Source organism: Choristoneura fumiferana, chromosome 13, assembly GCF_025370935.1.
Source record: "Choristoneura fumiferana chromosome 13, NRCan_CFum_1, whole genome shotgun sequence".
NCBI classification, from domain to species: Eukaryota; Metazoa; Arthropoda; class Insecta; order Lepidoptera; family Tortricidae; genus Choristoneura; species Choristoneura fumiferana.
In genome coordinates, this window is record NC_133484.1 from 6384860 (window position 1) to 6408794 (window position 23935).

Here is a 23935-nt window from a genome sequence, read left to right on the forward strand (position 1 = left end):
TGTTGAAGACGATTGAGACATGTTCAGGAGGTACTAGGTAACGGATATGTGGTGAATAAATGGCAGCCCAGAAGAAACGTAGAACCAATATCCTGATGTACACTAGTATGCCTTATGTGAAAGGAGTGACGGACAAAGTTGGAGCCGTTTTAGGTAAGTATTCCATCAAGGTGGTGTACACGCCTTTGTCCAAAGTCGCGAGGCATATCAGGACACCCAAGGATGTCGTTCCCTTCCAAATACCGGGTGTTTATAGGGTTGATTGTAGTTGTGGTAGTTCCTATATCGGACAGACGAAAAGAACAATAGCTGAGAGGGTCAAGGAACACATTGCAGCTGTTAAAAATCGCCAGATAAACAAGTCAGCCATAGCCGAGCATTTGTTGGAGTCAGGGCCAAACCACTGGATTGAGCTTCACAATCCCAAAATTCTGTCCACGGAACGTCATTTTTACTCAAGAATAGTACGTGAAGCAGTTGAAATAAAAAAAGCATAAGAATTTCAACCGGGACGATGGGTATAAGCTTTCATTTTCGTGGAATCCTGTTATTAATAAGTGTTGGCGTCGGGATGAATGTTCGGAGGGACGATCGGACGTTGTTAGTGTTGTGTCGGTGTGATAGGGTGACTAATAAAAGTGACCAAGTGCGGGTAGTTCGTGATACGAGTGCCGGTACTATTATCACTAATAGTACCGGCACTCAAGACCACTCAAGTGCGGGTAGTTCGAAGAACTCGCGCTGCTAGGCAGACTTGACACCCCACACTTCAGTCTACTCGTGACCACGGCAACTGTAACGTTGCCGAAACGTCGAGGTAAATATTACTCGTGTAAAAATAGCGTGATAAGTCCCGTTTATGGTATTTTGACTATGACCAAAAGCTTGTTTTGTATTCTAACTGCTGACCGCCGACCGGTCTAGAAGTATAAATGTGCACAAACATTCTTTAAATACATGAAGTCTTAAAAGCTGGCGTACTAAGTCTGGTTATCGCTGTTACTGTTTTAAATATTTCACTTTGTTTACAGTTAGCAAGACGGCATTAAGCTGTCTGATGCGGGTGAAGCCGCGGGTTAAAGCTTAATAAATATTTAACTAAGTACCTATATAATATAAATGATTTTTACTACCACCACTGGCATATTAACTCTGCTTGCTTGCATTCTAGCTTGCACTATTTCTCGGAAATTTAAATGCTTGTAAGCTTGCTTGCATGCAGCCTTGAATGCATACTTACTTGCACTATTTCTTGCATAATTACATGCTTTCTTGCATTCTTGCTTACATGCTTGCTTGAATGCTTGAATGCTGCTTTTGAATACATGCTCACTAAAACACTCCTGTTTATTTTGTGAGCTTTTACCTTTTTATCGGTCATGTATCTTGTAATATTCGCTAGAATGCTCATAACAAGTGAATGCTCAAGTGTATCAGCGCCTTTAGTGAAAATGGTGAGAAGGCCATACGTGAGAAGGAAACAATTCAAGTCTCGTACCACACGTAACGTATACATCCCTAAATAAGCGAGATAATACCAGCTTCACCCACACATCGTACGCCATCCATCCTTTCCACAAATTCAAATAAGCTAACGGCTGTCAGTTTAGGGTTGCTGCGTTATTAATGAACGCTGCAGCCGTCGCGATAGCTTGCCGAACTTTGGTGTCAACCCTATTTAATGTGGGTAAGGGTGGGGTGGCCGACCGTAAATTTAATATGCGAAATGTCTAAGTAAGCAAAAAATTGAGACGGTTTATCGTGGATTCTTACTCGTATAGGATGAATTAAGATTGGTAGGGTGAGTATTCGACGGCTCTGACTCATTCTCGTATATGAAATTTTACGATACTCGAATAACCGTTTTAGACATACGGTCAGAGATCCGAAGTAATGTAAAGTTTTACCGATTTTTTGGATTCCATACCGTGAAGTGAAAAAAGTAACCCTCGTAGCATCACTTCATTGTCCGTCAGCCTGTCTACAAAAAATTACTTTTTTCATAGAAATACTAAGAAAAAAAATAAGTTGTACTTTTTGTTCGGTTTTAAATTATTATTATTATAATATACGGGACTTAGTGAACAAATTCGACTCGCATTTAGTCCGCTTTTGTAGGACTCTCACATTGTACACTCAAGAGAAGTCCCCGAAAACATTATCGCTATTTTCTCATCCAGTTGTTTATCATCATGCATCAGTCATTCAGTTACTATTCATCATAAGTGAGATTTAATATTTACAAATAGGCATCAACAGCAACAGAACAACAGAAGAGCAACAGAACTTTTGCACGGGTGGTTATTCCGATTCAGAGCTAATTCCCATCGGACCTCTCGAGTCTAGAATTATAGACACATGGCCCGCGTCGCGAATTCCAATTGAAAAATACCTAGTACATTCTACAAGAACATCTTGAATAAACTCGTATCATAATCACGGTACTGATTTAGGGAATCACAACTTAAAAAAAAATCTTTTGCCGGTCAAGTGCGAGTTATATCAAAATTATACATTGTAAAAGGCTTTATCTGCAAAATCTAGTGATAACAGAGGCCCTTTTGTTAATTTTTATGTCGGTTGGATGGGTCACTTCTATTTTTTATTTTTATCATTTGTAAACATTATGTATAAATTTCAGCTGTGTACGTAGGTATATACGGCTTATAAACTACTCAACTGTGTAAACTATGCTTTAGACTTTTAGGTATTTAAAAGAATGCAAACAAACCATTAAAGAGGTTATTTCTGAGACAATGTTTGGTTCCTGTTCAATATTTATTATTTTAAAATAAATGAGCAAGCTACTTCAGTTCGTTCAATTATAATAACATGAAATTACGCTTAATTTTACTGAATATGTACACATTTACGAATACAAAAATATTTTTATCACGTTAAATGAATATTTAATTTTTAATTTCTAAATTGACACTAAAAAATACCCAATCTTGCAGAGGTTTAAAACGCAAGGTTTTATTTAATAAGAATGTAATGCGACTAAAATAGAAAATGTCGTATTTAATGTAGCAACACCTACCTTACGTGATTTTTAACTTTGTCGGTTTGACATTCGCCATTGCTTGTTGTAATCTGATGAGAGTGCGATATTTGTGGTGTTTTAGAAATTTCATTTATTGCTCTTCTTTGTTAAGTTTGTTGTTTTCTGTTAATTTGTTTATTTTGTTACGGAGTTGTGTATTTTACGAAGATATGGGTGATGGCGAGCCGGGAACTAGCCGGGCTATATGTCGAAGAAACGTGGCCAAAAGATAGATATCCATCCAAAACTGACATAACCCAAAAAACGGCAGAAAGATGGCCGTCTCGATTCCTACCGTGTACAGTGTTTTCAAAGAATACAAAACCCACGATTGTGTTCTCTCTACACCGCCACCTGCGACAAAACCAAGTTTAGTGAATAGCGTTGATTATATTGACTTGGGTGGTATTGTGATGGTGGATTAGTAGATAGGATATAGATACCACACAAAATTTTAATGAGACAAGCAATTACTTTATTCACCAGTGATATTATTGATTATTCAACAACGTTCAGATTTCATGCTTTTTCATAAAATGGAATCATTATAAGAAGTCCAATAGCGTACCTATTTAGTACTAGCTACATTTTCGATTTTTATTCTCGTCATAAAGGTTCACAACCTCTGGATCTGTCATTTTTGACAGCTCCCGTTTGTTTACATTCTTTTAAATACCTAAAAGTCTAAACTATTAGTCAAAATGTTTTTGTGAGCAGTAGTTTGCACAGACTACAGATTTTTACCACTTGCGAATGGTATTTCATATTTCAAAGTGATAAAATTTAACAAAATGGTTTCTAGGTCCTGTCAGCCCTGTCACTCAAAAATTAATTAGTTAAGGTAGGTAGGTACTTACCTACTCTTAAATAGGAAAATTCGATCTCTGCCACATCAAAAGCAGACGCAACCAAGCATGATCTAATGCTGAGCGAGTCTAACTCTTATTAATAACATTATCATGACTCGAAATGGTATTATAAGGGTTAAACTACGTTGCCCACGCCATACATTTCATATGGTAAGAGAACTCTCCACGGAGCCAGCGGGTTTCGTTGTTTTGACATTACGCAATGCGCAGTCCTATTTAGGAACTTTCAAGTTAGTTTGGAATAACCCGTGACACTCGTAAATCAAGTTATATTACTTCACTGGGCTGTTGAAAGGTATTTGTTTAATAAACCTTCGAATAGTGACTGCTACCAAGGCCGTGGCTTATTTGCTCTTCTGTGCAGCATTATGTCTAGAGAACAATTCATGAAAAACATACCTCAATGAAACCGACTTCGATGTATGACGCTCGCTAAAGTCCGTAAAGCCGCAATAGTCCGCACCGCCACTTCACTAGCTAGTTTTTAGGCGTATAAAGTTTGTTATTATTTACACACAAAACTATTTACAATGTCTACAATCACAATTAATATTTATTTTACAAAACCGAGCACAACCGCAATAATATATATCCGCCGAGAGTTTTTTTTTTTTTGAAGTCTGCTGACTGCCGCCTTTTTTTACGATCGAAGCCGCGCGGCAAAGGACTTGCGCCAATCAGCCACCGACAACAAAGAGGATGCAAATCAAAAAATTGTTCGCCATTCAAAATACTTGCACAGTATTATGTCCCATTTTTGAAGTATTCAACATTAGAACTTAAAACAAATAGCACAAGTTTAATTTTAAAAGACCTGAGACTTTACTTAGACTAAACGGGGCTACGTTTAGTAAATTGATGTGACTTTTGTCCTATCAAAATCATTCAAACGTGAACGGATTATTGTGATTTAACTGCGATAAAGCTGAAACCAAGTTATGGCTATGAAAAAGGTACCTACGTGACACCGTAGGGCTTCCAAAACTTGAGCAGAGCAGGGTCTAACTTGATTTTGATGTTGTATCAGTTTTGATCAAAAAATTCCTTGTACCATGTGTTGAGGGCACCGAGTGAGCCCAAAACTTTGAAGGCGATGTTGGAGAACATGTTTAAATGTAGCTACCCGAACCAAAGAAGTTGGAAGTAAATTAAATCCATCAACATTAGTCCTAATTTATCAAGTACAAGAGTATCAGTGTTGGTATTATATGTGAATAAAATTACAAAACCAGATTGCCATAAAAAAAGTTTATCCCTTAATAAGGACCCATTTATTGGAGCATGCTACCACAATATTTTTAAAGCTAGTCGTATTTGCAATAATTAAAATGGAAATTGTGACGTAACTCCAACTCCACTCAGTGGTGAAGCTTGAGGTCCCGGGTTCGATTCCCGTGTCGGGGTAGATATTTGTATGGAAAATACGAATGTTTGTTCTCGGGTCTTGGGTGTTTAATATGTATTTAAGTATGTATCTATCTAAATAATTATATTTATCCGTTGCTTAGTACCCATAACACAAGCTTTGCTAAGCTTACTTTGGGACTAGGTTAATTGGTGTTAATTGTCCCGTTATATTTATTATTATTTTATATATTTAACTAGTATGATATTAAAAAGGTTCAGTTTTCAACTCAATGCAAGTGGTCGCTAAATCGAATCGCCTTTACCTTAACTAGAACTGTAAAATACGCGTGACTTAAAGTTTATAACAGTCGCGATCCATTCACAATCGTAACCAGCTCAAAAGTTTCCAAAAATCCCGTAATTCCCACGCGGCCCCGGTGTAGATTAGAAACTACACACACACTGTTGAATTGCTTCGTAGATTGGTGCAGATTTGCTCACGATATTTTCCTTCACTGTAGAATGTAGAATTTCAAATGCAATTCGCACGTGAATTTCGAAAAATCCAGATCAAACCACTGCACTAGAACAAAGCTTCGGCAATGCGCGCTGCGGGTGTGTATTTAACATGATTCACAAAAACAAGGATTTTAGACAATAAATAGAACATCAAGCTAAATTGGCTCAATGATTCACAGAAAATATAAAACAGCCAAGTAAATTGTTGTTATTCCATCTCGTAAACAAATGCTAACAGATGCTAGCAACCCTTTGAGCATTACGCAATTCGATGCAGACGAGCCCTTATAAAACATATATGTACACGTAACAGAGAATAACGAACAAATATATAATATTCAGATCGACAGATAGGGTGCTAGCTAGGCTTTTCCTTTATCTTCGGTATCAGGCGGCCTGTTGGCCGTAGGTAAATTTAATACTTTACATTAAAATACTCGTATTAATGCCACCCTTTGCATGAACATGTTAAAGACAAATTATTCTATTGGATTTCGGTGTTTTGAAAACTTAATGACGTGCGTAGTTAAATCAAGTATGTTAAATCAAATAAGTTTTTGGTAAAAATGTTATTTTTAATACAAGCTTTTTTTTGCTGACTGTACTTGCATTGTCACGCAAACTACGTTTGCATACCAAATTTTAAGTCGATGACATTCATCGTTGAAGAGTTCCGTCCTGCGGAGACGATCCTGGCCGGACTACCAGATTATTGTATTGTCACGCAATGAGGGCTATCGTTTTTTGTCTTTCTAGATGGCGCCACTGTTTTTTGTTTTTAAGTGTGGCTTTCAAAGTCTGTTATTACGGGCGTATACACCTTAAAACCGTACCATAAAATATCGAGCAACCATAGTGTTCCGTAGTCCCGTTTTGTTCGGAAAAAAGGGAGGACAAAAGTTTCCGAAAGACAAAACTGTCTCAAAACACAGACATTAATTGCCCCGTCATGCATATTTACCGCGCGCCTTTCTCGTAAAAAAGGAGACTGTCAAACTTACACTTGAAAATTTCGGCGTATATAATTTAATATTGATGCGCTTTTGTTCCGTTTTTATAAAATAAATATAACGTTATTTTGTGTGTAAATAATAACTAGCCTCAGTAAAACTATATCTCGAAGTGTTAGTGCAGACTGTTGCTGCCCATTTGGCGAGCGTCATTCATAATGGTCATAGTCATAATTATAACATAGTCGGCTTGATTGAGGTATGTTATCCATTAATTTTATTGTTCTCTAGATATAATGCTGCACAGAATAACAAATTCCGTTTAATTTTTTCCTAGCCTGCAGATGGTTTCATACGATGTCATAATTCGTACCAACACAGGAAACAAACAAACGGCCATTATGTACTAACGCAGGTCATACATACGTGGCGTCAACAAAACCGCAAGTACCGCAACAAACGAAAGTCGCGACTTCTCGCGTTGACTAGACACATTTATTTACATGAAACGTACCTACAACTCCCTCTGGTCACCCAGAGAGGTTTTATTTTAGTGAGCGTATATATCGCGGTCAAATGTGAGAAACAATATTACTAACTTTTTTACTAGCCGCTTCCAAGTCGTCCCAGCCCTTAAGTTCGCAACGTCTAGCCACCTATATAACTACTCCGAACTTGCATCAGAATCATACCCTGACCTTTTAGCGTGAAGTATAAAGGATAAATCTTAAACATTATGCATGTGTACCTACTGAACCCCGATTCCCGGCCGGGGCAGATATTTGTATGAATGAAGGACGTTTAATATGTATTAAAGCATGTATTTATCTAAATATATAAGTATGTTTATCCGTTGCCTATTTAGTATCCATAGTACAAGCTTTGCTTAGTTTGGGACTAGGTCAGTTGGTGTCAAGTGTCCCATGATAATATTTATTATTTATTTATTATTGATACTCAAACACTTTCACAATTACAATATTAGGTTACTAACTATCCTAATATTCTGGTAATCCTGCTATTTTACAGAAGTAAACGGTTCAACTCACGATTATATAAGTCAGGACAGGAACGGTCCAACTAGTTTCGATCTTTTCCAAAGGTCTTTTTCAATTTAAGGGTTCCCAACTTCTAATCGTGAGTTTAACAGTTCAATTCTCTAGTTTTATAAAGCATGTAAGGTTAACTGGAAGAAATCCCTTTAATTAAGGGATAAGTTCGCCTTTGTAATTTTTTTCTCTTGTTAACAGTTATTTTAACATGTATGTACAATAAAGAGCTATACATACATAATACCTACACACATACATGTCTCACGAAAGCTTAACTTTTTTTATTAGGTAATAGGATTAGTAGAACGTAGAATTGGACTATGAAATGAAAATTTCGAAGTTTTTCTTCATTTAAATTAGTTTTTGACGTTTGCAATGCCTCTAACCGGCACGTGTCGATAAGAGAGCAGCCGTGAACAAGTCTAAGTCGAAAGGAACTTCAGTCCTTGTAGCTCATCTGCTGCTGGCTCCTTGTAACAACGATCACTCTGACATAAGCGTCCGGCCAAAAAATTTGACGTCGCAGAACTTAGAGATTATGCCAAATAACTTATTACCTTGTAACTTCTAAACTGTCATACGTCCGTTATTATGAGGATCGTAAGTCCTTCCAACCGTGTACAGTGATTGCCTACCCTAGAGACGAAAATGGAGCGCAACGAGCGCATGATATAAAACTTTTATAGAGGCAACATATGCCACGTAAATAGAATACGTCATGAAACCGCGTGCGTAACTTCCGCAATATAAGTTCCATGCGGCGTCCGCCTACTTTCATGAATCTGACTTGTTCGTAACTTGTAATGGACATTGGTTCTAAATTCTAACGCTAAGCACTCAAGTAAAACTCCATCCAACCCTAGGATGCATGCGAAATGAGACGATTGCAGATGGCGCATAAAACTCGCATAAGAACGTTTTAGGATGCATGATGGCATGTCGATTTCCGAGTTCTGTAGCCAAAATGGTTAAAACGGAATCTTTTGTTTCGCCATATCCGTATGTCGGCGGGTAGTTCAAAGACTCCTAGTATCTACTTTTCTTACGAAGTAGCTATTTGGCATGGTTGTAACAATAATCAATGCAGCCGATAAAGTGGTATAAAAATGACTACCTACCTAGTATTCGTTACGTACATGTAAATGTTTTTTTACAAGCTTTTATTTAACTGGCCTTGTTTGTTTATTTATTTACTTATTTGTTTGTTTGGGTCAAATCTTGGAAGCTAAATTTGACCCTCTTCCAGTGGTCCGATTGACTTGAAATTTGGCATACTTTTATGTAAATTTGGTGACAATACAATAATCTGGTAGTGACATCTTAGTGGTCCTGCCAGGATCGTCTCCGCAGGAGGGAACTCCTCAACGGCGAATAGTACCGACTTGAAATTTGATACGGATATGTAGTTTAGATGACAATGCACGTATAGTCCACAAAAAGTACAGTCTACAAAAAAGCTTGTATTAAAAATGAAAATTTTAACAAGAAACTCATTAAGAATAAAATAAATAAATAAATAGATAATTGATTTTGGTTTAATACATTTTGTCTACCTGAATTCTTTATTTCTGTAATGTCACTGTACTGCTTTTGGTGATCAATAAAGAATATTTGTATTGTATTGTATTGTAATAAGAAGAAGATTGGTTTATTAGTTGATAAAATAGATACACGAACTAAAAAACACGTTTTTTTTTTCATAAGAACACGATCTGGGGATAGGTTGTTTAAAAATAACGCAGGTGCGTGAATAAAATTTATGGATTCAGACATCCGTTTGCGAAATATTACGCTTGAAACCACACATTTTTGTTAGTATAAAATTAAATGCCTGTATTTCCTTAGTTCACTTTTTAATCCAATCTTTTCAAGCCCCGTCTATTTCCAATTAACCTTACCGATCCCAATTCACTTCTAAATGCAAGTGGAGATGTCTTTCACCTATTTCCTAGTTTCTCAGTCTAAGACCAAAAACACCGCACCTTATTTTTACTCTTCGCAGCGTTGATGAATTTCATCCCGTAGCAAACATAAGTAGTGAAACACCTCTCCTCGACCACTCTATCATTTCCGCGGCGCGAGCCAGCACGTCCGGCGCTGTTTACCGAAGAACATCATCAGTATTCCAACCACGGAGACTAATAGAACTTTTGTATGTCTAGTTTCACGTTAAAGCAAAAGTTGGGCCATTTGATTAGGAGTGTTGTTTGGTCATTATAGAGTGGGATTTTCGTGTCAGCCATACTAATCATTGATGCTTAAGTTTGATCAGTATGATAAGGAAAGTGCAAGTTTGGTATGACTTCATTGCCACCACCACGATTATAAAAAGCAAGTAGGAGTGGCATACGCCTCAATTGCATTCAAAAAGTGGAAAACTTTCAAATGCAGGTGGGGTGTGCAGTGTGTGGTGGTGGGGTTTGCAGGTGGTAGGACTTTGTGCAAGGTCCGCCCGGATTGCTACCACCATCTTGCTCGCTAATCCTGCTGTGAAGCAGCAGTGCTTGCACTGTTGTTTCGACGTGGAGAGTAAGACAGCCGGTGAAATTACTGGCACTTGATGTATCCTCTCTTAGGCCTCTAGGTTGGCAACGCATCTGCAATAGCCCTGGTGTTGCAGATGTTTATGGGCGGTGGTGATCTCTTACCATCAGGAGACCCACTTGCTCATTTTCCATCCAGTCACATAAAAAAAAATTGTTGGCATAACACCTGTTGACCATGTAACCTACTTTTTGAACAAATAATCCTTTGACTTTGTCTTTGAACCGATATGTCGCCAAAATATAGGCTTACCAATCGTAATGAAACGGCATCGTGAATGTTTTTAAATCAGTTTTTTAACCACTGCTATCCTGGCCCACGTCGTCAGAAAGAGAGGAAATAATATCTACATACACGTAAGAGTTATGGCTGAGATTAAATATGTTACGTTTTGCACGGCACCATTGTCAAAGTCAAGATACATACCACCAAACATTTGAAGGGTCTACGGAAAGAACATGTCTAGTCACCTTTTTTTTAAATTGAGATTTTAATCTCAAAATGTAGAGCTCACAAAATAGGTACTATGACTTACCACTGAATTAAATAATCTGAAAACAATATAAAATCTATTTTTTTATCTTTTAAATAAATGGTAACCATAGTAATTGTTCGTGATGACTAACTTTCAAACCGCTATAACTCAAAAAGTTGCTTAGGTGACTAGACACATTCTTTCCGTGGACCCTTCATTTAAACATGTCTCATTTACAAAGGTCCCAGGTTCGATTCCCTGTCGGGGCAGATATTATGTATAAAAAAACGATGATTGCTTTCGAATCTTGAGTGTTTATATATTTATCACAATTTATATATATTTATTACAAAGTGAATCACTTAAACCCAAATTTCGTTAGGTCTAAGACGGCACGATCTTCGTTCTATGCACAAAATATTGTCAATTATCTTTCATTCCCTTTATTTCTGCATTTCATGATGCCTATAAAGTTAACGAGCGAGATATCTTATTAGTTACCAAATCACTCCATCATATGTCGTGGAAGTTTGAAATCAATAAACTAGTTTCCATGGCAACCGAGGTCTTTTACAGCGTACAACGCCATCTCTGTAATACGCAGGGAACTCCGTGGTTTCTGTATTTAATAGGACCATTGGAAAACAAGAGACAGTTTTGCACTTATTAATGTTGTCAAATGTTACACCTACTGTTGTACATTATTATACTGAATTTATAGTTTAACTAAGTGCTTCGCAATAATCTGATTGTTATTGAGAAGTACTTAGTCAAACTATAAGTCTGATTAGATTGATCTCTTTTACTATCAACAGATGGCGTGATAACGAAAAATTTCGATGGAATGTACTTTTTTATTTCAGTTCGGTGTGAAATGTTGAAACATGCATACATATAGGTCCCGGATTGACCCAGGCAACACATTTGCGATTTATACTTACATATTATTGAACATTTATTACTTTTTACTTACCATATCTTTTAAGTAGATAGTTACAGACATCTCTAAACCTAGCAAGCATCATATCCAACAGTTTCTCGATGCTACTGTTTTAACCTCCTGAGTCCTGACATTTTTTAACAAACTTAGTGCTTAAGACCTAAACGTGGTTGACCTGCTTTGTTATTTTGGATATTATTTCAAAATTCATAGAATTTTTTATTCAATGAACAATTTGTACTTCATAAAGTACATTCGGCTGTTATTCTTAGTGTTAATTGGTCCTTTATAAAGTACGCGAGGACTTAGGAGGATAAAGGTAAACTTAATTTTAAAGTTTTTAGTTGGGAGTAGGAAACAGAACTAAGGCCGTATTGTCAAACGAACGGGTGCCTGCAATCGCATCCACTATCTCTTTCTACCCTTATGTTATACCACGCGACAGAAAAAAGCAGTGAAAAGCGATTATTATCCCAAGTGCGTTAGACAATAAGACCTCTGGTCGATCTCTCTTCGATAGACATGGACGGCACAGTAGGAAAGGATCGCAGGGTCTTGGCACAGTATAACAAGTTTCCCTACAGTAATCTGACGGAGACGTCTAGACAGAGCAATCGTGCGGGGCGTGAGGGGTGAGACGCGGGTGGGAGGAGCCCCAGCTGCATACTTTGCCGTTCTTAGTAGCTTGCGACAAGTCTTCTAGGGCTATCGCGTTTTTTTAACATTTAAATTTATAATAAAATTTATTATGGTGCATACGACATGTACTGTGAGTGCGTGCATATCTTTATCTCGCATCTATTTATATAGTTATATTTATTTATTTTTTATATAATTAAATTTAATAACAGGAGTTTTAAGTCTAGAAACCGAAAGTATTTGTCTATGAAAGTATATTTTGTGGAAAAAAAAATGTTTTTTATTTCATAAATTGTATATACCCCTAAATTATTTTGTTTTATATAATTTCGCAATACCAATATGTAGGTACCGATTCGTAAAAGACATCTACCTTCCAAATTTTTAATTTGTGACAACCCTTCCTTACTTGCATAAATTAAATACCTATACAGGCTGCGGTATTGCTCAACTTCAAAGGCGTCGGCCTACTGTAGGGAAAACTTGTTATACTGTGGTCTTGGGGTGAGGACGTGCAAGAGTTCATCTTCAGGACACCAGGATAAGGTATGGCATCGGGATTCTGAAAAAGTCGGAAAATATGAAATAAAGTCAAGTAACGTAAAAGGTTTACAATAGGGTTTTTATAGTTATAATTTACAATAGTTATTTTTTTATATAAATAAGACATGTGTTTATGTTCCGCACCTCAAACTAGGGATTGAAAATATACTGATTGGCAAAAAATTAGGCCCTCAAATGTATGCAAAAATAGGATATGATAAAACGTTTGATATTGAGATTTTCCACGACTATGAAGCAGAGCGAAGCGAAGCCTATATCTACAACAATTGCTCGTAAAATTCTCCTGCTCTAAATAGAGCCGAGCCGATGGACGTCTCTTTCGCCCTTACCGAGACGTCAAAAATATCTATACGGTTCTCTAATTTTTCCCGAATGAATAAATTTCCCAACTGTTTCATAATACTGACGACCCTTTTTTTTTGAACAGAACTTCAGAATTCTAATAAAACTAACCTAATCTAACCTATAGGATTTTATAGGATAGTCCTGAAATAAATCCTGAATAGTTTACAGTTTTAGAAAAAAAAACTTCTGTAAATTTCTTAGCGATACGTGTGACAAGGGACGGATGCTAAAATGGTCAAAATTGACGTACTTTATGGATGGCCCTTGATGATGATGATGACCTTACCTTAACATGCGGCAACGCGAGCACACGACGCAGCTCGTGTATAGCGGAGGCGGTGGCCGGGGACGCGGCGGCCGGGCCGGGCGCGCCGCGAAGCCGCGCCGCCGCGTCTAACGCCTGCCGGCAGCGCTGCCGGCCCTCCGCCGTCGGAGCCCGGCCGCTCGATACCACCACCGTGCAGGCTATGCGGTCGTATACCTGTGGCAACAATAGTCATCAAATCATCTCAAAAGCTTCCGCCAAATGCAGTCGGAGAACTCCATGGATTCTTGTCTGAAATGTCATTCTTCTAGCGCATTATAGCGCTGTATAGGCAGTGCCACCCAGAGTGCCAAAGTGCGGCCACATGCAGCCGATTAACGCACGTTTGCAGCGATAAATCTGGTCACGTGACCCTATTTTGAATTTCCCGTTACTCAAAAAAGTAGCATCAAATCGCCGCTTCGAACATCAGCGTCAAGATGGCTGCTTGCATGAATGATCTTGGTCTTGGAAGCAGTCGTGGAAGTGGTACAAATAAAAGAAATCTGAGTGAATTAAAAAAAAGTACTTTTTCCGAAATTGAAGGTTTTTTTTTTCAGCGATAAAGCTCGACATTTTCAGCTTTGTAGCTATGTCACGTGACCAGATTTGACGCTGGGAACGAGCGACGAGCGGGTGCATGTGGCCGCACCTCCAGAGTGAGGTCACGTACACAAGAAAATACGTATATCGAAATCGCCATACATACATTTGAGGAGTTTTCTTTAAGATCCAATCATCAGATCCTGATTTAGTGAATATGGGACCTAATTGCAGGTATTCTCATGCAAACGAAAAAAAAAAACAAATCTGTTCATAAATGATGGAGTTACAAAGACGGTTGGGGTGTCTGAGTTTGTCAGTTACCCTACTTATTTGAGGCATTGTCTATATTTGTTTCTTTGTTACCTCCAGCAAAGCCCGTAGTTGCAGATCGTCAAGCATGCTGTGGAAAAGGTCAGGATCCATGAAAATCGGCCCGTCCTGCAGCACCGACACGTCGTCCAGTGATTCCACCACAAGGTTCACCGCTGGAATATACACATTTGTTCAATAAGGCGTTATAGCAAACATCAACATAATTTGAACACTGAAACTAATACAGGATGTCCACGTCCACTACTAATTCAAAAAAAAACCCTGACTTTTCCCTGACCAATTTTTTTTAACTACCCGAGATAAGCTAGATCCGATTATGAGAATTCACTCCACACCGAACGTGCTCACTTTTTCGGACTGTTTTATGGTGCCACTGTTTAATACGTCGCCCAGAACTGGAACGACCGGTGTCAAAATATCGAGCTAAGTTTTGGGAAATCAGGAGTTTTTTCCCCGAACTTTTTGGATTTCTAGTAAATTTCCATGATTTCCCTGACCACCTTGTCGCGAATAATCGCGATTAAGAATTATTGGTGAGTTCCTTAAACGATTTCTGAACGCAACTTTAATAACTGGTAACACTAAGGTGTGACGCAGGAGTCTAAAAATAGGATTGGACGGGTGAGGATTGAATGTGAGACACGAATGGTTGTAATGAAAGGAAAATGGTTTATAATTATTAGAATCAAAGGTTGGGTTGTACGAGGCAGATGGTTAAGTATCCCCTAACTTGGTATGTATTGGTTTGTGCGAAGCAGATGGTTAAGTTCCCCCCTAACTTGGTGAGTGTTTGTAAAGTGTAACAACTTAGTAACGAGTAGAAATACTCGTAGTAATATTGAGATATAGATGAAAAGAACATTGCATTTATATGGAGGTAAGGGGGTTCTTTGGGGAAGGCGGAGGAACCATGGGGCCCTCGGGCCCCGGTCTGTGTCTTGCTCATGGCAACAGGTGTACCCGTCTAATGAGAGGATCCTACCACCATGTGGCTCTCGGGTGCATTTGTGGTGCTAGTAGCGTTACACAGATATCTTAAAGTTAAAGTAATATGCTTGAGCATAATTGTACATCACTATATCTCTTTATTATCATCCATGAGACTTTGTCGGACATGAGAATGACATAATTGCGAATTCAGGCTGACCATAGATATATAGAGTTCATATTCGTGCCGACAAAATGGTGAAGGTGCTGAGATGACAACTGTGACATTCTGATTAGGTTACATTGCGTTAGTGATTAATAACTTTCAAAAAAAAAAAAAAAAGTGGGTTTGGAGGTTGGAATAGCATTGTTCTTCTTTAGGAATTAGCGTAGGCTAGGGACGTCGAAAGGCAGGTAAATAGGTGATAGAACATGTTGAAGTAATGACAGGCGTGTGTTAGCTTGCGAGCTTCACGCGTTGCTATTCAGGGTTGTAGATTCCTCTGTTTAGCGGTCCTTTGACGTTCTAGTTATGCTGATAGGTAGGAGAACATGTTGAAGTAATGACAGGCGTGTGTTAGCTTGCGAGCTTCACGCGTTGCTATTCAGGGTTGTAGATTCCTCTGTTTAGCGGTCCTTTGACGTTCTAGTTATGCTGATAGGTAGGAGAACATGTTAAAGATGTGACAGGCGTGTGTTAGCTTGCGAGCTTCACGCGTTGCTATTCAGGGTTGTAGATTCCTCTGTTTAGCGGTCCTTTGACGTTCTAGTTATGCTGATAGGTAGGAGAACATGTTAAAGATGTGACAGGCGTGTGTTAGCTTGCGAGCTTCACGCGTTGCTATTCAGGGTTGTAGATTCCTCTGTTTAGCGGTCCTTTGACGTTCTACTATGCTGATAGGTAGGAGAACATGTTAAAGATGTGACAGGCGTGTGGTAGCTTGCGAGCTTCACGCGTTGCTATTCAGGGTTGTAGATTCCTCTGTTTAGCGGTCCTTTGACGTTCTACTATGCTGATAGGTAGGTAGCTAGAACATGTTGAAGATATGACAGGCGTGTGTTAGCTTGCGAGCTTCACGCGTTGCTATTCAGGGTTGTAGATTCCTCTGTTTAGCGGTCCTTTGACGTTCTAGTTATGCTGATAGGTAGGTAGCTAGAACAGGTTGAAGTAATGACAGGCGTGTGTTAGCTTGCGAGCTTCACGCGTTGCTATTCAGGGTTGCAGATTCCTCTGTTTAGCGGTCCTTTGACGTTCTACTATGCTGATAGGTAGGTAGCTAGAACATGTTGAAGATATGACAGGCGTGTGGTAGCTTGCGAGCTTCACGCGTTGCTATTCAGGGTTGCAGATTCCTCTGTTTAGCGGTCCTTTGACGTTCTACTATGCTGATAGGTAGGTAGCTAGAACATGTTGAAGATGTGACAGGCGTGTGGTAGCTTGCGAGCTTCACGCGTTGCTATTCAGAGATGGGAGATTCCTCTGCTTGGCGGTCCTTTGACGTTCTAGTTATACTGATAGGTAGTTGTGAGAACAGGTCGAAGTAATGACAGGCGTGTGGTAGCTTGCGAGCTTCACGCGTTGCTATCCAGAGATGGGAGATTCCTCTGCTTGGCGGTCCTTTGACGTTCTATGCTGATAGGTAACGAGGAGAATAGACAGGCACGTACTGGTTAGAATACCCTACGGAGCCGCTGCTGGGGTGAGCCCCAGGCAGCAGTCAATAGTATGAGTAATCTGATTAAATAGATACGTAATATGCTTTGGTTTAGAACACATGATGGTGTGCGAACCTCATGTTGCCGCTGCCGAGGTCGCATTCTCGGTATGCATCTAGATTGGATTGAAAATTAAATGATTGCAAAATATAGTGGCCAATTTATACTAGTGAATGTTTGCTTGTTGAGATTCGTTTAGTTAAAGATATTTATTTAGAAGAAAGCACAAAGATTTTTTTCTTGGTCATTTGGAAGTCATGACATTGCTAGAAGACGGAACAGAGTGACTTTGACTAAGAATTACTTGTGACAAGTTGTACTACAATTAACTTTGACAAAGCCAGTTTAGAGAAATGTTTGGTTCTTAACATTGACAGGAAAGGCACTTGGTACCGAAGCATGCATCAGGTTTTGGATTTGGTGATAGAAAAGGTATTGATTTTATTTCTATAAATATACCCTTTTGTTTCTTAATAAAAATATACTTTAATTATTCCGTGGTGTGAATCTAGCATAAGCAGAAAGTTATATATTTTATGAGCTGGCAACTATTTGTTTCTGTCAGTATGTTCTTGTTGTTAGAAAGAAGCGAAGATTGACGGAAAAACGTCTATGAATGTTTTACTGTGCTCCTATTGGTTGTTACATTCTTAATGTCGTTTTACGATTGGTTGAGTATTCTGTTGGTAAAGAAGTGTGCATTGAAAACAAACACTTGTTGTTTGTTTTGGTTCTTACTAACGTAAGTTGTGATATGAAAATCATTTCTTGTTACTAAGTTTTGTCGAATCGAAATATTTAGAGAAAAGGCGTACGAAGGACATATAAGATTTGGAAATACTGGATGTATTGTGAACACTTGGATGGTGGATTTAAAGACTGGAGTGTTTCAAAGTTATAGTAAATCAGAAAATATTTCAGGTACGAGTGATGGTTGAACTTTGCTAATTAATACTGTTTATTATAATCGGCGCCTCGAAAAGTACTCCTTTTAACTGATGCCGAGTGTGTTGAGTTGGAATTACGCTAGTTCTAACTACAGTAGTTAGACCTAAGTGTGTCTAAGCAGAGTACAAAAACTAGATAAAAGTATTTTTATAGTAAATTATAAGTAAATAAGAATAACAATCAGTAAGTAAATAACCAATGGTCAAGGAGTATATTGAGTAACAATAGAAGTATAAAATTTGTGCATACTAGTTATTTACATGATGTTAAACAATGTTTGTTTATTAAATTACAGTTAGTGTCACAAGGAGGATAATAAAAGGGAACAGGCTCTTTGTATATGGCTTGAGCTTAGCCAGAAGAGGAAACTGTTCTCTAAGCTTCGGAGGTGTTTATCACTAGTTGAGAGGTTGAAACCTGAGTTGTGTATAGATGTTGAAGTTGAAAGAAGATGGCCTCCAGTATATTGATAATGTTGCTTATGTTTCAAGGGGCTTTGTTATGAACTGCACAGAGCTGATAATTGGGGCTGACAGGGCCATAATGGACATTACAATTGCTTTGTCTGAGAGGACAAGTGAAGGCAGTTGTACGGAGTTGTTTTGGGGCCGGTCTTGAGCAAGTGTACTTGTGGTGGTAACCAGTAACACACAAGGATTGGCTGGTGTTGGTGCGTCTTTAAGGAGTCGGTCCGGCTCTAGAGGCTGGTTGGAGCCTGGGAACGGCCTGCCATAATTATACTGTTACAGTGAAAAGTCTGAAGGGGCCGGTGTTGTAGTAGCAGTGTATGTTTGATGCCCGTTGCCCAATGTTACAAGCTTTTATTATTTAGTTGCACCTGTCCTGTTGTCTGTCTGTCTGTCTGTCTGTCTGTCTGTCTGTCTGTCTGTGTCTGTCTGTCTGTAGTCAAATCTTGCTTGTTGGATTCGACCAACTTCCAGTAGTCTGATTGACTTGAAGTTTGGCATACTTATGTGAATCGCGTGACAGTGCACTAATCTGGTAGTGGCATCCTGGTGGTCCGGCCAGGAGCATCTCCGCAGGACGGAGCTCTTCAACGGTTGGTGGCATCGACTTGAGATTTGGTATGCAGGTGTGGTTTGGGTGGCAGTGCGAGTGTGATCAGCAAGGGGTACAGTCAGCAGAGGAACCTTGTATTAAAAATGAAATTTTTATGGTTTGGTTATTATAAGTTTAGGTAAGAAGTGTTTATGTACCTTGAAGAAGGTCAGAAGTAAGCAGTGAGAGAAAACAATAACTTGCTATTACTATACACAATCCCATGACCGCGCCCTATACCGCCTTACGCTGTGAGAAGATATCAGATGGTAACAGAAAGGGTTCTGAGGGGAAAGAGACAGACTTTGTAGTCATTTGTTGCATGAAAAGTGAAAGAGTAAGACAACACTAGAGCGGAGCAGTGTTGCATTAACACTGGGCACAATCCTGTGAAACTGGGCTGGATACAACTGAGAATTCACGGTCTTTTAAATTTCAGCGGTGGCGGAGGGTCTGAATGAAGTCAGACTTAGTGAAGAAGATAGGTGCCACTGAACTTTCAAGTATAGGAAATCATGGATCTGTAATCCAGTGTCTTACATGGACATGTTTGAGTCGAGATTTTGTTTTTTTAATGAGTTGACAGAGGAGGTTGTAATCCCACTACTATTATATAAATGTGTGTTTGTAAATTTGTTTGTTTGTAGGCGTGAGCCTGAGCCGCTGAACCGATTTGCATGATATTCGGTGTGCAGATGGTTTGGGTCCCGGGGAGGGCCAGGTGGTGTTTGGAGAAAGGTTTGCGGACCGAGCCACATCGAAACGAAATGAATGGTCACAGAAGCTGTAAGAGAGACTCAGTGGAAATGGTTCAGTTTCAAGGATTGCACCATGGGTAAATTGTGAGGATGAGAGAATGAGGCGAATTGTGGTTGTAAGAGCGGGTGAGAAAATTGCTAATGGATCCGGCAGCTTACTGTAAGTAGCCGCCGACGGGAGTGCGCGTATCGCGCCGACGGGATTGTCGCAATTTCGCGCAAGAATTATTGGTGAGTTCCTTAAACGATTTCTGATTGAAACTTTAATGCTGGTAACACTCAATGACGTGGTTCTAAAAATTGATTGGTTTGAGGATGTAATGTAACACGAACGGTAATGGAAGGAAAATGGTTTATAATTAGAGTTAAAAGTGTTGGTTTGTACGAGGAGATGGTTAAGTATCCCCTACTTGGTATGTATTGGTTTGTGCGAAGCAGATGGTTAAGTTCCCCTAACTTGGTGAGTGTTGTAAAGTGTAACAACTTAGTAACGAGTAGAAATACTCGTAGTAATATTGAGATATAGATGAAAAGAACATTGCATTTATATGGAGGTAAGGTTCTTTGGGAAAGGCGGAGGAACCATGGGCCCTCGGGCCCCGGTCTGTGTTTGCTCATGGCAACAGGTGTACCCGTCTAATGAGAGGATCCTACCACCATGTGGCTCTCGGGTGCATTTGTGGTGCTAGTAGCGTTACACTAGATCCTTAAAATTGCTAACATGCGTGAGCACTAATTGTACATCACTATATCTCTTTATTATCATCCATGAGACTTTGTCGGACATAAGAATTAACATAATTGCGAATCCAGGCTGACCATAGAGATATAAAGTTCATATTCGTGACAACCTTGAGCTTCCCTGACTGTTCCCTGACTTTCCAGAAAGTGGACACCCTGTAATAATAAAGATAGAACAGACAGTAAGAGCGTGTATTTCTTTTTATTACGCCAGCAGTGATCAAATCTTGGATTATGGGTTCAAATCTGGGCTCGAATGGGTGCGAAATAACATTTGAAATTAACCACAAGCTTTACGATGAAAGAAACGCACTGCGTCCGCGAGGAAACTACGGCTCAAGCCCTCTCATTCTGAGAAGAGGCCTGTGCCAAATAGTTGAACTTGTATAGGCTGGGGTACATACATCAATCAAAAATATCTACATTCTGCGTGAGTTGCACCAAATTAGTTTAAGGATACGATAACCAATGCCAAACTTGCCGTCAAATCAAAGGTACGAGTATCTGATGACTGGTTAGACATTAGCTATGATTGTAGTAACTTGTCGCAACCTACACTAAGTGGCCAGTCTGTTCACTCACATCTTACCATTTCAGTCTTTAAGGCCGCGCTTCCACCTGAGATGTGCGAGGTAGCTGAGCGGTGCGGTAGCGGGCTCTTTTCAAGTAAGCGATCGGGATGTGGTGAGGCGGGAGCGGAGCGCGTGCGCTACTGGCCATTACTAGAGACTGAGTACTTAGCAACACATTCCTCGCAACACAGTTGTTGCAACACATTCCTCGCACACATCCTTCTCTTGTTTTTTGTATACAATACCTCGCTCCGCTCACCTGTTTCCACCAGAATTTCTATTGGCTCATGAAAAACACACGCCTCACACATGTCTGATGGAAACCCAGCCTCAGTCCTCCTACACTGGACGCCGTATACAACATTCATAACTCACCAGCCGCATTAGCCTCCTCCAACATAACTTGCTTCCTTGCATTTTGCTCATCGTCTTCCTCGTCGTCGGCCGCGGCAGCAGCCAACGTGGCTGCTCGCAGGCGACGGCGACTGTTGAACTTCTTCAGTTCATCGACCGTGCTTGCCAGGTGCACGCGGTTTTGCTTGTCGCGGTCCTGGAAAACAAAAAGGTTTATGTAAATCAAGTACAGTCAACTAAACTGAGTTGAGTTTCTTGTTGCAGCAGACGCCGAGTCGCGTTGTTCCTAAGAAAAAAGGTTACCAATTTGCCCGAAACACTGTCAAGCTAAACTGAATTGTAGATGTGAGTTATCCGGTACAATATCATTTAATAAGAGTGACTCTCACGGCAGTCTCATGTTCAATAATGGAGATGTTGTTTTGTCAGAAAAATGAAAGTGATTGTCAAGAACCAAGGTCAGTTGATATTTGACTGCCTAAATATGCTGCGCGGTGTTTCAAAAACTTTAATATTTTTATTAATTTGGACAAATGAGGGCGAAATATCGCTGGGTGGCGTGAGGTCCGTTTGACGATTCACTCTTGCTTGTGATTGACTCATTTAGTTAGGGTCTCCCCTAACCTATCTACGCGGAATCGTCTTTAGCCGCTAAAAAAAACTCTATGTCCACGCAATAAGAGCCTTATTTGACCAATCACAAACGCTACACAAATGTTTAAGGTTTCAAACGGACCTCACCTAACCCACGATACTAGCCTTTCAGAGATATCCTCATGGGGAGGCAACTTACCCTTATCCATCTGTGGTTGAGCACATCCTGAATGGTTATTCTTTGTGTGTGGTCCACAGTCAACATGCGCTGGACCAAATCTTTGGCTGCGTCGCTAACGTCGTCCCAAAGGGGGGCGTCGAACTGGAAACGACGACATTTTCATGATACAGTACTAAGATAAGGTTTGTTTATAAGTACCACACACACCCGTACATAAAACCGGCCGAGTGCATCTCGGACTATTGGTAGGAACAGTCAGCAACAAAGATATGAATACAGCCAAAGTGCAAAAAATATTATGTATACACGACCTTAATGTTCAGGCAATAAAGTCCTGTAGGTATACATATTTTTTGCACTTCAAACGTATGTATATTTTTGTTGCTATACATACGTTTATCTTTAGCTTTCTTATACGTTTATCTAAACTACATTTCTGTATCAAATTTCATGTTGATGCCATTAAGAATATAATTGAGAAGTTCCGTAAAAGTGTGACAAAGGTTTCCACTCACCCGCAACCTCCCCCGGCATATGGCTTCAAACAGTCTCTCCCTCGTGCCAGTAAATGGCAAGTATCCGACCAAAAGCACGTGCAGAAGAATGCCAGCCGCCCAAACATCAACCGGCTTTCCGTAGAGCTGGGATGAAACCACTTCTGGTGCCATGTAGTGAGGCGTGCCGATTCGACCTGTTGATTTTAGTTTAGGTTCGGTTCAAAAATTTTACCTGATATGTGGATCGTGGCTAGATTATGGTATTTGTAAGAACAATGCCTTGTTATTATGATATTCTAAAAACCTTTTGTAATCTCGTAGGCAAACGGGTTCCTTGTGTCAAAAACTGCTTTAAAGTTTGTTGTTTACCTACTTGTAACGACGGTATAAAGATTGAAGAAAAAGTTTTCTATATTCAAATGTTGAAGAGAATCATGGCTGAAAAAACGGATTAAGAGGTTTACTTAGTGATTTCAGCTTTATTATCATTAATAATGCATGTTTTGGGAAAACATCTCAACATTCCTTAGTATGTTATGTAGACGATCTCTTAACCTCCTGGATCCCAACTTTTTTTCTAAGAGTTGTAGTGCTGTAGAACGAGACGAGAGTTTCCAGTTTCCGCATTTTGGAAAAAATGGATATTTAAAATTCTGCATTTATTGGAAACATTTTATTCCATACAGTACATTACGTAGGTATTTTTACATATTAGTTTATTCCTTTATTTTTTGATTAAAATTAAATATACTTCAAAATTCAATTTTTACATATTGTTTTGTACTTTGTGAAGAACCCTTGGATCCCGGAAGAGTGTTAGAAAACAAGTAAGTAGTTAGTGAGTTCGGAAAATCGGGTTTTGTTATTAAAATTAGTAAAATGTTCACCACCAATATCACCATGCCTAAAACTGTGCTCTGTAATGAAGATGATTGCTTGTATATGATGGGAGCTGTACAGAAGAGTAAAATTTCTGGGGCACGAAATTAAAAACGTAATTAATTCTGGAACATGGTTTAAAATAGGCGACGGTTCAATTGAGTATTAAGTAGCAGTTTTGGAACTGTTACGTGCCTTGCATACATGCAGTACTGGCGTAAAAGGATTTGAGACTATGT

General features: G+C 39.2%; 1 protein-coding gene across 4 annotated transcripts in view; it reads right to left on the minus strand.

The window, feature by feature from the left end:
* Positions 1 to 23935, minus strand: part of CASK (peripheral plasma membrane protein CASK) — a 337531-nt gene that overhangs the window by 304493 nt on the left and 9103 nt on the right. For all 4 annotated transcript variants that reach the window (XM_074096118.1, XM_074096112.1, XM_074096111.1 and 1 more), the window contains 5 exons: positions 22836 to 23011; positions 22339 to 22461; positions 21567 to 21741; positions 14501 to 14622; positions 13574 to 13768 (listed from right to left, as the gene is read on the minus strand). In XM_074096118.1, coding sequence (XP_073952219.1) covers positions 13574 to 13768; positions 14501 to 14622; positions 21567 to 21741; positions 22339 to 22461; positions 22836 to 23011 — 791 coding nt within the window. The remainder of the gene's footprint in view (positions 1 to 13573; positions 13769 to 14500; positions 14623 to 21566; positions 21742 to 22338; positions 22462 to 22835; positions 23012 to 23935) is intronic.